The following is a 12,066-nucleotide window of genomic DNA, read 5'->3' as shown; positions in this document are numbered from 1 at the left end:
ACACACACACACACGCACACACACACACACACACACACACACAGCTTCACCACAGGGAAAATCTGAGCCGCTCAGACAAAACATCATATTGACACTGAGGCTGATGTTCCTGAGCCAGAGTCGCTCCAAACACACGATCAGCGGCGGGTGAAGTGTTTACAGCACTCAGACTAAATCATCAGCTGAACAATGCTACTGTTATACTCCCACAATTCACGGCACTTCGGAAAAAGAGCAAGGAATACAGAAGCTAGCGGCTGCTAAATGTTTTTTTTCCACTGGTTTTCAGGCTTTGGACTCATTTACTGTATATAAGAGCCTGAAACCTGTTGAGTTAAAGCATTTGTTCACCCAAAAAAAAGTTGTCATTTTCTCTCCAAAGTTGTTTCAAATTCATATTGCTTTCTGAACCTGAATACACTGCATCGAAATGAGTCATGCCAGGCTTGACGTCAATAATGAGACACTAGAAAGTCAATGATGTTTGACGTCAAACTGGGCATGACGCATCTAAATTGTATAAATTCAGAAGTTTGGACACACTAGACTGAATTTATGTTTCTCATTATTCTAAAAATGGGTTTTGTACATAAATGTACAGTACTTGTCAAAAGTTTGGAAACATTATGACTTTTAAATGTTTTTAATGAAGTCTCTTCTTCTCACCAAGGCTGCATTTATGTGCTCAAAAATACAATAAAAACTCAAATATTGTGAAATATTATTACAATTTAAAATAACTGTTTTCTATTTGAATATATTGTAAAATTTAATTTATTGCTGTGATCAAAGCTGAATTTTCAGTTTTCAACATTGATAATAATCAGAAATGTTTCTCGAGCAGCAAATCAGCATATTATACTGATTTCTGAAGATCATGTGACACTGAAGACTGAAGTAATGATGCTAAAAATACAGCTTTACATCACAGGAATAAATTAAATTTTCCAATATATTCAAATAGAAAACATTGTAACAATATTTCACAATATTACTGTTTTTACTGTATTTTTGATTGAATAAATGCAGCATTGGAGAATTAAAGACTTAAAGTAAGAGTGTTTCGATTCCAGCATTTCCGTACTTTCATTGATCATGATGCTAGAAGGGAGCAGTTACCGTACCTGTGGCACACTGACGATGCACCAGTGTTTTAGTGTTTAAAGCACTCACATGCAGTGTGGTGAGAAGCGTCTCCAGTGCGCTGGGCTCGTCTGATGAGGAAGAGGAAGACCTGCGCTGCAGCTGGAATTTACTGACGGGAATCCAGCGTAAGCCTTCCAGCGGTGCGCATGCGCTCGTGTCCTTCATCAGCACCAACACTGCGTTACCATGCTTATCCTTGATGGGCTCAAAATACACCTGCCCGAGATCCACCGTGCCAAGGAGAGCCTGCACAACAAACCAAAAAAGAAACTTTACCTCAGGATACTATATTTGTTACAGGTGTAAATAAATCTCAACTTTAAAGAGGTCATAGGATGCCCATTTTCCACAAGTTGATATGATTCTTTAGGGTCTTAATGAAAAGTCTGTAACATAGTTTGGTTAAAATTTCTCAATGGTAGTGTAAAAAACCCCCTTTTTTCCCCGATGACCCCTTTAACAACAGTTTGATTGCAGTTCTTTACTAAATTATGCAAATCATTAATAATTTTGGTTATTTTGATGCATTTTTACGTCCCCAGTGACTATAGACTTCACCTGTAGCTGTGCAGCTGCCTGCAGCAGTTTGAGGCGCGTCTGCAGCGTGCAGGAACTGGAGGCGTGTGCAGGACTGATGCACTGCTGCATCCAGGTGAGCTCCTCCCACAGATGTGACACCTGTCAATGCACGTCACCATGGAGACCATGTTTAATATTCAAATGTTGACACTGTATACTGCGGTGGAAATTAGTGAATCAGTTTTGGTGCAATGAACGATTTCATATTTAATTGGATTGTAAAATTAATCTCCTTATCTTTAGCAATGTGAACTACATTTACAATGTGTTTATATATTAAATCAAAATGATAGATTAATTATATAAACTGTTATTATATAAATATATTGTTATATATTATATCCATTTATATGTGAGGTCCTTTGAGTGATTTTTAAAAAAGCAAAATATTTTTAAAAACTACACACACATATATATATATACACACAGAAAATAATATTATATAACATTTTTATATTACATTTTTGCATTATTATTTTTATTTATATATTTTTTATTTTTTAACAATGTGAAATAAGTTTAATACATTAGTTATACTTAATTAAAACTAATCAAATCAAAACTATACATAAATTATACAAATTGTTATTATATAAAATTTTTTATATTATACATAATTGTTAACATATACAGTATGTATATATACAGTGGGTACGGAAAGTATTCAGACCCCCTTAAAATTTTCACTCTTAACAATATTGCAGCCATTTGCTAAAATCATTCAAGTAAATTTTTTTTCCTCATTAATGTACACACAGCACCCCATATTGACAGAAAAACACAGAATTGTTGACATTTTTGCAGATTTATTAAAAAAGAAACACTGAAATATCACATGGTCCTAAGTATTCAGACCCATATTTAGTTTTTATATAAATTTTTTTTTACATACATATGTTTACTATTGTATTTTTAGAGCTGCTTTACAGCAGAATTGAAGTTTGTTTGCATCACTGGATCAATATTTTCTTGTCTATAACTGTAAAGCTGCTTTGAAACAATCCATTTTGTATAAAGCGCTATATAATTAAAGCTGACTGATATATAAAATATTATATATTTATATAATTTACATTTTGTTTTTTAAAAACAATTATAATACTAACAATTATATATAATAACAATTACATTTATTTAAACAAAAAAAGCTAAAACTAAACTACAGGCAATACACTTCACCAAACCAGTACTATTACAAAAGCTCTGATTGGTTATATCACAAGAAGGTTCAACAGAGTGATTTGGTTGCGTGCAACCTTTGTAAACCAGAGTAAATCCTGCGCGTGACAGCTGTACGAGTCGTCCACCTCAACGACGGGCAGCTGATCCTCTGGAGTCACCAGAACGTTTTCATCTTTATAAAATATACAGGCCAGATAAAGACCTCTACAGAGAGGAAGAGAGAAAGTCATAGATAATGCAAGATATGGTGTTTTTGAGAGCGTTCAACACTGCAGCAGGCATTTTCTGATGCTGTTTTCTCTCACCTTTTCAGATTTTTAACAAATTTGCTGGTGGCCTGGAAGAGATGCCTCAGACTTTTAGACACAGAATGTTTCCTGGTGTTTGACGAGGCTTTGCATTGTTCTAAACACACAGAGAGGTCAGACATGTCAAATACAGCACAGATATTCATGTAGAGGTGTTCAGATGTGCAGTTTTAGCTTTCAGATTAAATGATAACTCACTAATAGTATTTGCTTTTCAATAGTAATAGCTGTTGCTTTTTAACTTTATCTTGAATATTCATAAGGATGCAGATTAGACCCATTAATGAATATGAAGTACATATAAAACACTAGTGATTGAAATAGAATAAAATGCATAGCTTTTTGACATACTGACAAAAATGGCAATTATTATAATCAAATAATTATTTAAATTAAATGACCAAAAAGACATACTTAATCCAAAAAATTAAAAGTCTTGTTTTTAAGACTTAAGCACATGTAAAGTATACTTTTGTTGTACAGAATGTAATTTATGCTGATTTTAACAGAAAAAAAGAACAACACCTTATGACAGGATGATTTCCATTACAGCATTCTAATAATAAAATTAGATTATTTTTTCCATACAGTAATGAGAAAAGGAGTTTAAATGTGTTTAACGGTTGTAAAAATAATACAATTAAATAAAAAAAAGTACATGATATTATATACCATGATAACACTACAACACTGTTAGTGTAGCATTCAAAATTTCATTTTTGGCAATAAATCTCCCAGTTTTTGTTTTTTTTACAGACCCCAATTGAAGTGACTTTAAATTGGTGCGACTCTTTATGCAGTGTGTGTGAATGAAGGAAGGTAAAGCATCTGCTTGACTCCACATATTTTACAGCCAGCAGTGAGAAGACCGTGAAGTATGAAAGCCCGTTTCCACCACTGAATAAATAATAAAAAAGGTGACTTTATCTCACAATTCTGACTTTTTTCTTGCAATTCTTTTTTCTCAGAATTGCGAGCTGTAAACTCACAACTGCGAGTTACGAAGTCAGAATTGCAAGATATAAATTGTGACTATTTCTCAGAATTGCAAGTTTATATCTCAAAATTCTATTTTTTCTCAAAATTGCGAGTTAATATGTCAATTCTGACTTCATAACACACAATTGTGAGATTTAAAGTCAGAATTGTGAGATATGAACTTGTAAAATTTTAAGAAAATCTTGTAAGATTGTCTTTTTTTCCCTCAAAACTGGACAATTATCTCTTCTTTTTTTTATTCAGTGAAGATGATGCCTATGTATCTAAAGGCTCTTTTCTAGTTTAATTGAAAATTGTTTAATTTAGTTTAACTTTACTCCCTACAGTCAAGTCAAATGTATCCCCTTTAACTCCCAGTAAAATAAACCCTCAGCGCTGATGCCATAAAAACAACAAACAGGACCCCCGGCATCGCCCCGCAGACACCCGCGCTCCAGCCCTCTGAATCATTCACTCAGCATTTGTTTTAAAGCGCTGTAATGTTAGTGGTGGCGGTGACTCGCTGTGAATGAGGAGGGTTTCATTCGGGTCCAGTGTGAGTGAGTGCGTGTTTACCGTGGCAGGCGCAGTGACGGTGTGCCCCTTTAATTTGCACCAGGAGCTGCTCCAACGCCTCTTTCAGACCCTGCTGGCGGGGGGGAAGACCGTCCACCTCCCTCCAGCCTGCAGAAAGACAGAGAGAGATAAAAAAAACAATGCATTGTGGGTAAAAAAACAACAGATGCATATGAAAAGGTCTGACAAAGGCCTTTCAAAGCTGTGGGAGGTTGGTTGCTAGGGTGTTGTGGGTGGTTGCCAGGGCATTGCTAGGTTGTTGCTAGGAAATTTCATCTTGTTTGCCCATGTAAAAGTTGCCAGCACAATGCTAAGGTGTTGCTATGCAGTTGCTAGGGTGTTGTGAGTGGCTATCAGGGCACTGCTGGGTGGTTGCTATGGTTTTCTGGGTGGTTGTTAATGTGTTACTAAGGTGTTGTGGGTGGTTGCTAGGTGATTTCCTATGGTAACTGGTGTTTGTTCATGTAAAAACTGGCACCACAATGCTTAATGCTATGCAGTTGTTAAGGTGTTGTGCGTGGTTTCCAGTGCATTGCTAGGCGGTTGCTATTTTGTTGTGGGTGGTTGCTAGGTGATTTCCTATGGTAAATGCTGTTTACCCATGCAAAATTTGCCAGCATGATGCTAAGGTGTTGCTATCCAGTTACTAGGGTGTTGTGGGTGGCTGCTAAGTGATTTCCTATGGTAACTGTTGTTTGCTCATGTAAAAGTTGCCAGCACAATGCTAAGGTGTTGCTAGGGTGTTTTGGGTGGTCACCAGGACATTGCTAGGTGTTTGCTATGGTGCTGTGGGCGTTTGCTAGGTGATTTCTTATGGTAACCGGTGTTTGCTCATGTAAAAGTTGCCACAACAACGCTAAAGTGTTGCTATGGTGTTGTGAGTGGTTGCCAGGGCATTGCTATGTGGTTGCTATGGTGTGGGTGGTTGTTAAAATGTTACTAAGGTGCTCTGGGGGGATTGCTAGAATAGAAGGTTCCCAAGGCATTGCTTGGTGGTTGCTATGGTATTCCTAATGGTGGCTAAGGCATTACTAGGGTGTTCTAGGTTGTTGCTGGGAAGTTGCTAGGGTGTTGACATAGGATGCAGAGGCAATGCTTGTGGCAGTGGTTGCTAAGGCATTACTAGGTGGTTCTAGGATGTAGCTAGAATGTTCAGTGTGGTTGCTAAGGTGTTACTAAGGTGTGGTGTTAGGGTGTTCTGGCTGGTTGTTAAGGTGTTGAAGAAGGTTGCCACGGCATTGCTTTGTAGTTGCTATAGTGTTCAGGGTGGTAAATATTTACGACCAGACAAAACCTATGTGATTATGTAATGTGTGTACACTAATCTGTCAGTAAATCATTCAGTATTAACCTTATATCCCTGCATCAGGCGCACACTCACACTCACACGCTCTCTTAGGACAGTAAACAGGATGATGTTCTGACGGTGTGTTGGTTGCAGGCCGGTTCCTGAGGAAGCAGGGAAAACATGGATACTCTATTCCGGGAATGTCTAACACAGACCCTCTCTTCAGCCCAGCTAACCTCACCAAGAGTGTGTGCGCGTGTGTGTTATGAAAGAGATACAGCGAATGGGAAAAAGGACGCAAACTTGATGTAAATAAGAGAAATTGAGTGAAAATCATTTCTGTGTGTGCGTGTAAAATGGCGTGTGTATGTGAGCGTGAATTGTAGAGGGAGACAACAAGTGTGTGTGTGTGTGTGTGTGTGTGAGTTGGTGTATAAGAGCCGTTCTGTCTGCGACTTTACAGCTTCTCACAGACATGCAAATATTTCCAGAGGGAGTCGAAATGGAAAACACAAACACACATTTAAATTAGCATGCTCAACACACAGACACACACAAACACACTTGACGTAAAAGAGCCCTAAAATCTGTGGGAGAAAAGGAGAGCTTGTCCTCACAAACATAAAAAATGAGGACACAAGACATAACATACACAAACACAGATACATAATCTCACACACACACACACACACACACACAGACACGTCATGCAACTTCTTAGAAAGCAAACGTGACTAACATCTGTCCTGTTTGTTGTTGTTGAATGTGTGTGTGTGTGTGTGTGTGTGTGCGTGTGTTCTCACTTGAAGGTGTAGCACAAGCAGGTTCAGCTATCTGAGGTGAACTCCATCCCTTCATATTATATGCTGATACTTGGACATAGCAGCATGTGCCCTGAAACGAGAGATGCTGTATTTAACACAACCTTCCACTGGAAAAGATGCGATGTGTTTAATTCATTAAAAATATAGATTTTTTTCAGTAGAGTTCAAATTCATCAGGCTTTTTTCATGTTTATTTAATTATTTGTTTGTAAAACATTTTTTGTCTTTTTTTGTTTGCTCACTTTTGTTGTTCTTACAAAACCAATAAAAACCAATATTTTTATTGTTTTATTGTGCACCGATGTTGTTATAATTAACTAACAATAAAAATAAAACTATTAAAATTTGTGTTCATCGATTAAAATTAAATCATCGAAGTGACTTATTTTTTTTTGTTTTTGGTTATTTTAATGCTTGTTTTGTCTTAATTTAAATTTTTTTTTTAGAGTTATCTTGCTGAGGCCTCCTAGTAGTTGAGATCCGCTGCTTTCATAAAATGCTTGTTCTTTCATTCATAAAACTAAAAATACATTTCTGGGTTAATGTGTTCTACAAAGATGGAGCAGGTCACAAATAACTTTAATGTCAGCTCCGTTTCTCACACAAAGCTATCATATGGCTTCAGAAAATCTGAAATATAGTGCACAAGCTGTATGATGTGAAGCTTTCCGGTGCTTTTTGGAGCTTGACAGCTGTGGTAATATTGTTTGCAGTATGGTTTACTCCACATACTAACCGCTGGAAGTCCAGTGATGTCATACTGGAGCTGAGTCACGTCTTCAATGACCGTCTCACTCAGTAATGGAGTAAATGAAGGAACGCTGCTCCAGCTCACTGAGACACACATAAGCAAGCAGTCATTCAGCAGATGCACAGACCGAGCTGCACTGACTAGTCAACTAGTTCTACCACCATGCCATACTGTGTCTACTAATCACATATCATGCGGTTTCAACTGTACTTGTTCTATATGGTGAAACAAACTGTGTCCTGGTCTATTTGTGTGCTGTTGTTTTGTATAATGTGATAGCAAAATGTGAAAATGAAGAGATACGGGGTAGTTTTTTTGTTCACAAAGTCTCAGCAAACTTCTAAACTTCTAAGATGGTCTAAGTTTGTTTGCACCACTCAGGGACCCATTAAACAACCCTAATGTCTGACAGATACTACAAGGGTAATATGTTTTTTTTTGCTGTTTATAACAGCATCAGGGTTATTATCAGCAAATATTTAACAAAATTAATTAATTAACTAAAAGTAAAGCTATTAAAACATTTTTGTTATTTGCAATACAGCTGGAATAAAACAAAATATAACTATTAGACAAACTAAATTAAAATTGTAATTTTTACCTTTGCAACTAATTTAAATAAGTAAATTACTAGCTGCAAATAAATGAAAACTAAAACAAAAAAAGTGTAATATTTAAAAAAAATGTAAAATAAAAATGACAAAAAGCACATAAAATTACTAAAAATTTAACTAATTAAAATAAAACGGAAAATATCTAAAATAAAAGGCAATTAAAAATATTTAAAAAACTATGTAAAATAAAAATGACAAAAAGCACATAAAATTACTAAAAATTTAACTAATTAAAATAAAACAGAAAATATCTAAAATAAAAGGCAATTAAAAATATTTAAAAAACTACAATACTGTATACTTATTTTACTTACAACTACTTATTTTTACTACTTTAAAACTGAAAATATATGAAAATAAAAAAGGCAATTAAAAATATTAATAAAAACTACAAATATATAATAGTGTGAATTTGGCAATGGAGCTACATGATATATGTGAAACGTGACATCATCTCGATATAATGTGGCATATATTCTCTAGTTGGCAGTCAAATTGCTGATTCTCATCAGCTAGTTGACTAGTCAGTTGTGTGTGTTCATGTGTTTTAGTGGTATAATCTAAATCTTAAAACAGGGGTCAGGGGTCACTCACCGCGGTATTTGGTAATAACAGCAGAATTGTGACAAAGAGGCTCTTGGAAGTAAACTCTGAGACTGGTGCTACTGCTGACGGACAGATGAACGACACCGGGAGGCTCAGGAGGACCTGGAATCAACACAAAGACACACTCAGTGCCACACACGGCTGCTATATCCTCAGGTGTGTGTGTGTGTGTGTGTTACTTACTGGCGTGTGTGTATCCCGTCTGCATGCGCACGTAGAGGCGGAGCTTCCATTCCCAGGTTTTCAGCTGTCTCTCTATGTTTGACCCCTCCCCCTCCCTAGGCTCCTCCCCCGTCACCTGGGCAACCAGCTCTGCTATGCGATGCTCCGCCTCTAGCACCAGGGAGGCCAGGTGAGCGGCTCTGCCTTCAAGACTTAGAACTAGAGGATACAAAAAACACATTAAACAAACGCCAGCAAACATCTTGTCAAATAATGAAAAATAAACCACAGTTTTGATTCTTCAAACTTTTTAACTCAGGAACAGTTTTAAGTACGTTTTAACCATTTCATTTCCTATTTGGAAAGTAATGACGAGAAAGGAAAAGATGTCTTGTTTAGTTTTTTCTCATTTTCTTTGAAAACAAAAATTGGGCTCGATTTCTCTTTTTTATTATGTACAATAATGTTTATGTCTTCAATATTTTATTCGCACATGTGAGCGGCACTAAAACCCCTTTCATTTAATTAGTCAAACCAATTCCACTGAAAATTTCACTTTATTTTCTATACTTGTGTACAGTTAAATGTCAGTAAAAATGAATTAATCGATTTTAAATGTGCACTGAATGAGTTATGAATGAGCCATGTTCACCACTGTAAAATATATAAAAAGCAAATTAATTCAAATTATCTTTGATAGTTATATTACTTTGTTACAAATAATGGTTGAATATCAAGAAATGCTGCATATTTAAATGTTTCATCATATTTCACCCCAAAATGAGCTTGTTTTATGATTTTTAAATTTTTATGAAAATTCTCCCTAAAAATTGTATTACTGAAATGTAAAAAAATAACCTTATTCTTCTTACTTGAATATGGTAATAGCAATTACATGTTTTTAAAATCAGCATAAATTAAGTTGAAAACAGCAAACACTACCAAGATAATTTACAATGTGATTATTTACAATAAAAATAATAATTTTTAATAATAAAAAATGTATGCTTCATGTTCTTTATGCAAAATATAATATAGAATAATATATTTTAATACAATACAATATAATAATATATGTCAAATTAAATAATAAAATAGAATGTGCATATTTTTATATATTAAATGTAATGTTTTATTGTATTTTTTTATTTTAATATGAAATATGACCTGGACATTCCCAAACATACTACAGTGAAAATAATGATAACTATATAAAGTGGCGTTAAAACTGACATTTCGTTTTGATCATTGGTGTTGCATACCATATCACATTGCTGCTGCCGCCGTTTGACTGAAGCAATAAGCCACTACAGCTTTATTGTAATGTATAGCATGTGGCAAACATCTGTAGATGTATGGTTTATGATTCATAAAGTGGGGCTCGTGCTGCATGCGTTTGATCACAGGGAGTGTGTACTCACAGTGGGGACTCTCTTTGGCCCCGGCTCTCAGCAGAAGTTTGGCCATGGGGACGTTGTTGGTCATGATGGCGATGTCGAGCGGCAGCAGTCCTTCACTGTTGGGGGTGTTTAAGTCCAGCTCCTCCAGACTGAAGGTGTTCAACAGAGACTCCACGACGTCCAGCTCCTGATGCTCCACGGCTTCAAACAGAGCTTCGTTTCCCTGGAACTAGACATGCATGCATAGATATATCTCCCACACATAGAAAAATGCATGCTGTAAAACTGCAAACACAGACATGCATGAAATATACCAATGCCATTTTTGACTGCATGTGATTTTTGAATTGCAATATGGTTCTTTGAAGGTTAATGCATCATCAGTTGCGATTGGTTGCCTTATAAAGCAAAATTTAGCCCACAAATACGAGCACATTTAACATGTCCAGTAAGTCAAGGCTAAATGAGAATAGGCCATAGTATGGAAAATTGGGTGAGTAATGCCTCCGTCTAAGAATAATAGCCATTGAGAACAGTAGGCACATATAAACACATGCAATCCTGCACACATGTGTATGTGTTGAGCTTACTGATGGTAAGAGATTACTCTTTACCGTTTCCCCGAACACGTGTTCACATTTACCTCCGAGATCAAACTCAGCCCAATACTGCCGCTAATGTGGCCGCTAAATTACCCGCTTTGTTTCATGTGAGACAATGATAAAAGCTGGAGAGTAAATTTGTCCCTCGGTTTTTAGATCTGATGTTGCTATACAGAAAATAAACGAAAACATTCCTGGGCTTATTCTGCACAATTCATCAATGCATGTTATTCCATCATATTTAAAAAATATATTTTTTTTAAGTGCCCCTATTATGCCATTTCCAATATTGCCTTTCATGCCGTGTGTAATGTAGCTGTATGTGAATGTAAATGATCTGCAAAGTTGTAAAGTGCACGATAAATAGTTATTAGCTATGTTTCCATCCACCTACTTTTATGTGCATTTTGGATGATCGCATAAAATAAATTCCACCATGCGCACTGAAAAAGTCATGTGACTTTGCGCTATGAGACGGGATAAATTGACTAACCAGCGGACCGATCTCGTTCACAGCATCTATATGTTGTTTTGGTCGTTCTGAAATGCCTGAGGAAAGTCTGTCATCAAAGTATTTCTGTATAATTACTGTCTTACATGACTGCGTTCCCAAACAGCAGGCATCCACCTCTAAAAGCAATGACCGAATTTATTGTGTTACATCTGCTCTCTCTGAAGCGCAAGTAATTTATTACATATGAAAATTATTATATACAGTGGCTTCTCCTAGTCTTCTTAGAGATATTTAGTGCCAGTTTATCAGGAAGTGACGATTGTGTTCTCTTTGGCTCGTTGGATGGAAACTGTGCTTTATTCGCAAATGTTTTATGTGATGTTCCAGTTTTGTGCATCAGTTAAATTAAATTAAAAAAGTTAAATTCGCATCTTTGGATGGAAACATAGCTATTGTCTCCCAACATAAAGAATTAACTCTGTACAGCCGTAATTCGAATCCCAATTCCATGACGGCTACACGTCACTGGGTAACACATTTGCATAATTCCCGCCTATGTTCTACGTTGGCCGGCTGCGAACAACTTGACCCCACCC

The 12,066-nt window shown here is 36.2% G+C and overlaps 1 protein-coding gene across 1 annotated transcript in view; it reads right to left on the bottom strand.

Moving 5' to 3' along the window:
- LOC107556632 (ankyrin repeat and fibronectin type-III domain-containing protein 1-like) overlaps window positions 1-10,737 on the bottom strand; it is a 26,563-nt gene extending 15,826 nt beyond the window's left edge. The window contains exons 1-11 of the mRNA XM_016239768.1: window positions 10,729-10,737; window positions 10,436-10,643; window positions 9,036-9,233; window positions 8,841-8,954; window positions 7,618-7,715; window positions 6,861-6,951; window positions 4,770-4,877; window positions 3,213-3,312; window positions 2,982-3,111; window positions 1,705-1,824; window positions 1,174-1,392 (exon numbers count right to left, since the gene is read on the bottom strand). Coding sequence (XP_016095254.1) covers window positions 1,174-1,392; window positions 1,705-1,824; window positions 2,982-3,111; window positions 3,213-3,312; window positions 4,770-4,877; window positions 6,861-6,951; window positions 7,618-7,715; window positions 8,841-8,954; window positions 9,036-9,233; window positions 10,436-10,643; window positions 10,729-10,737 — 1,395 coding nt within the window. The remainder of the gene's footprint in view (window positions 1-1,173; window positions 1,393-1,704; window positions 1,825-2,981; window positions 3,112-3,212; window positions 3,313-4,769; window positions 4,878-6,860; window positions 6,952-7,617; window positions 7,716-8,840; window positions 8,955-9,035; window positions 9,234-10,435; window positions 10,644-10,728) is intronic.
- Between the last annotated feature and the right edge of the window lie 1,329 nt (window positions 10,738-12,066).

The sequence above is a fragment of the Sinocyclocheilus grahami genome, unplaced genomic scaffold (genome assembly GCF_001515645.1).
Source record: "Sinocyclocheilus grahami isolate Dianchi unplaced genomic scaffold, SAMN03320097.WGS_v1.1 scaffold575.1, whole genome shotgun sequence".
NCBI classification, from domain to species: domain Eukaryota; kingdom Metazoa; phylum Chordata; class Actinopteri; order Cypriniformes; family Cyprinidae; genus Sinocyclocheilus; species Sinocyclocheilus grahami.
This window is presented reverse-complemented; position numbering and strand designations above follow the sequence as displayed.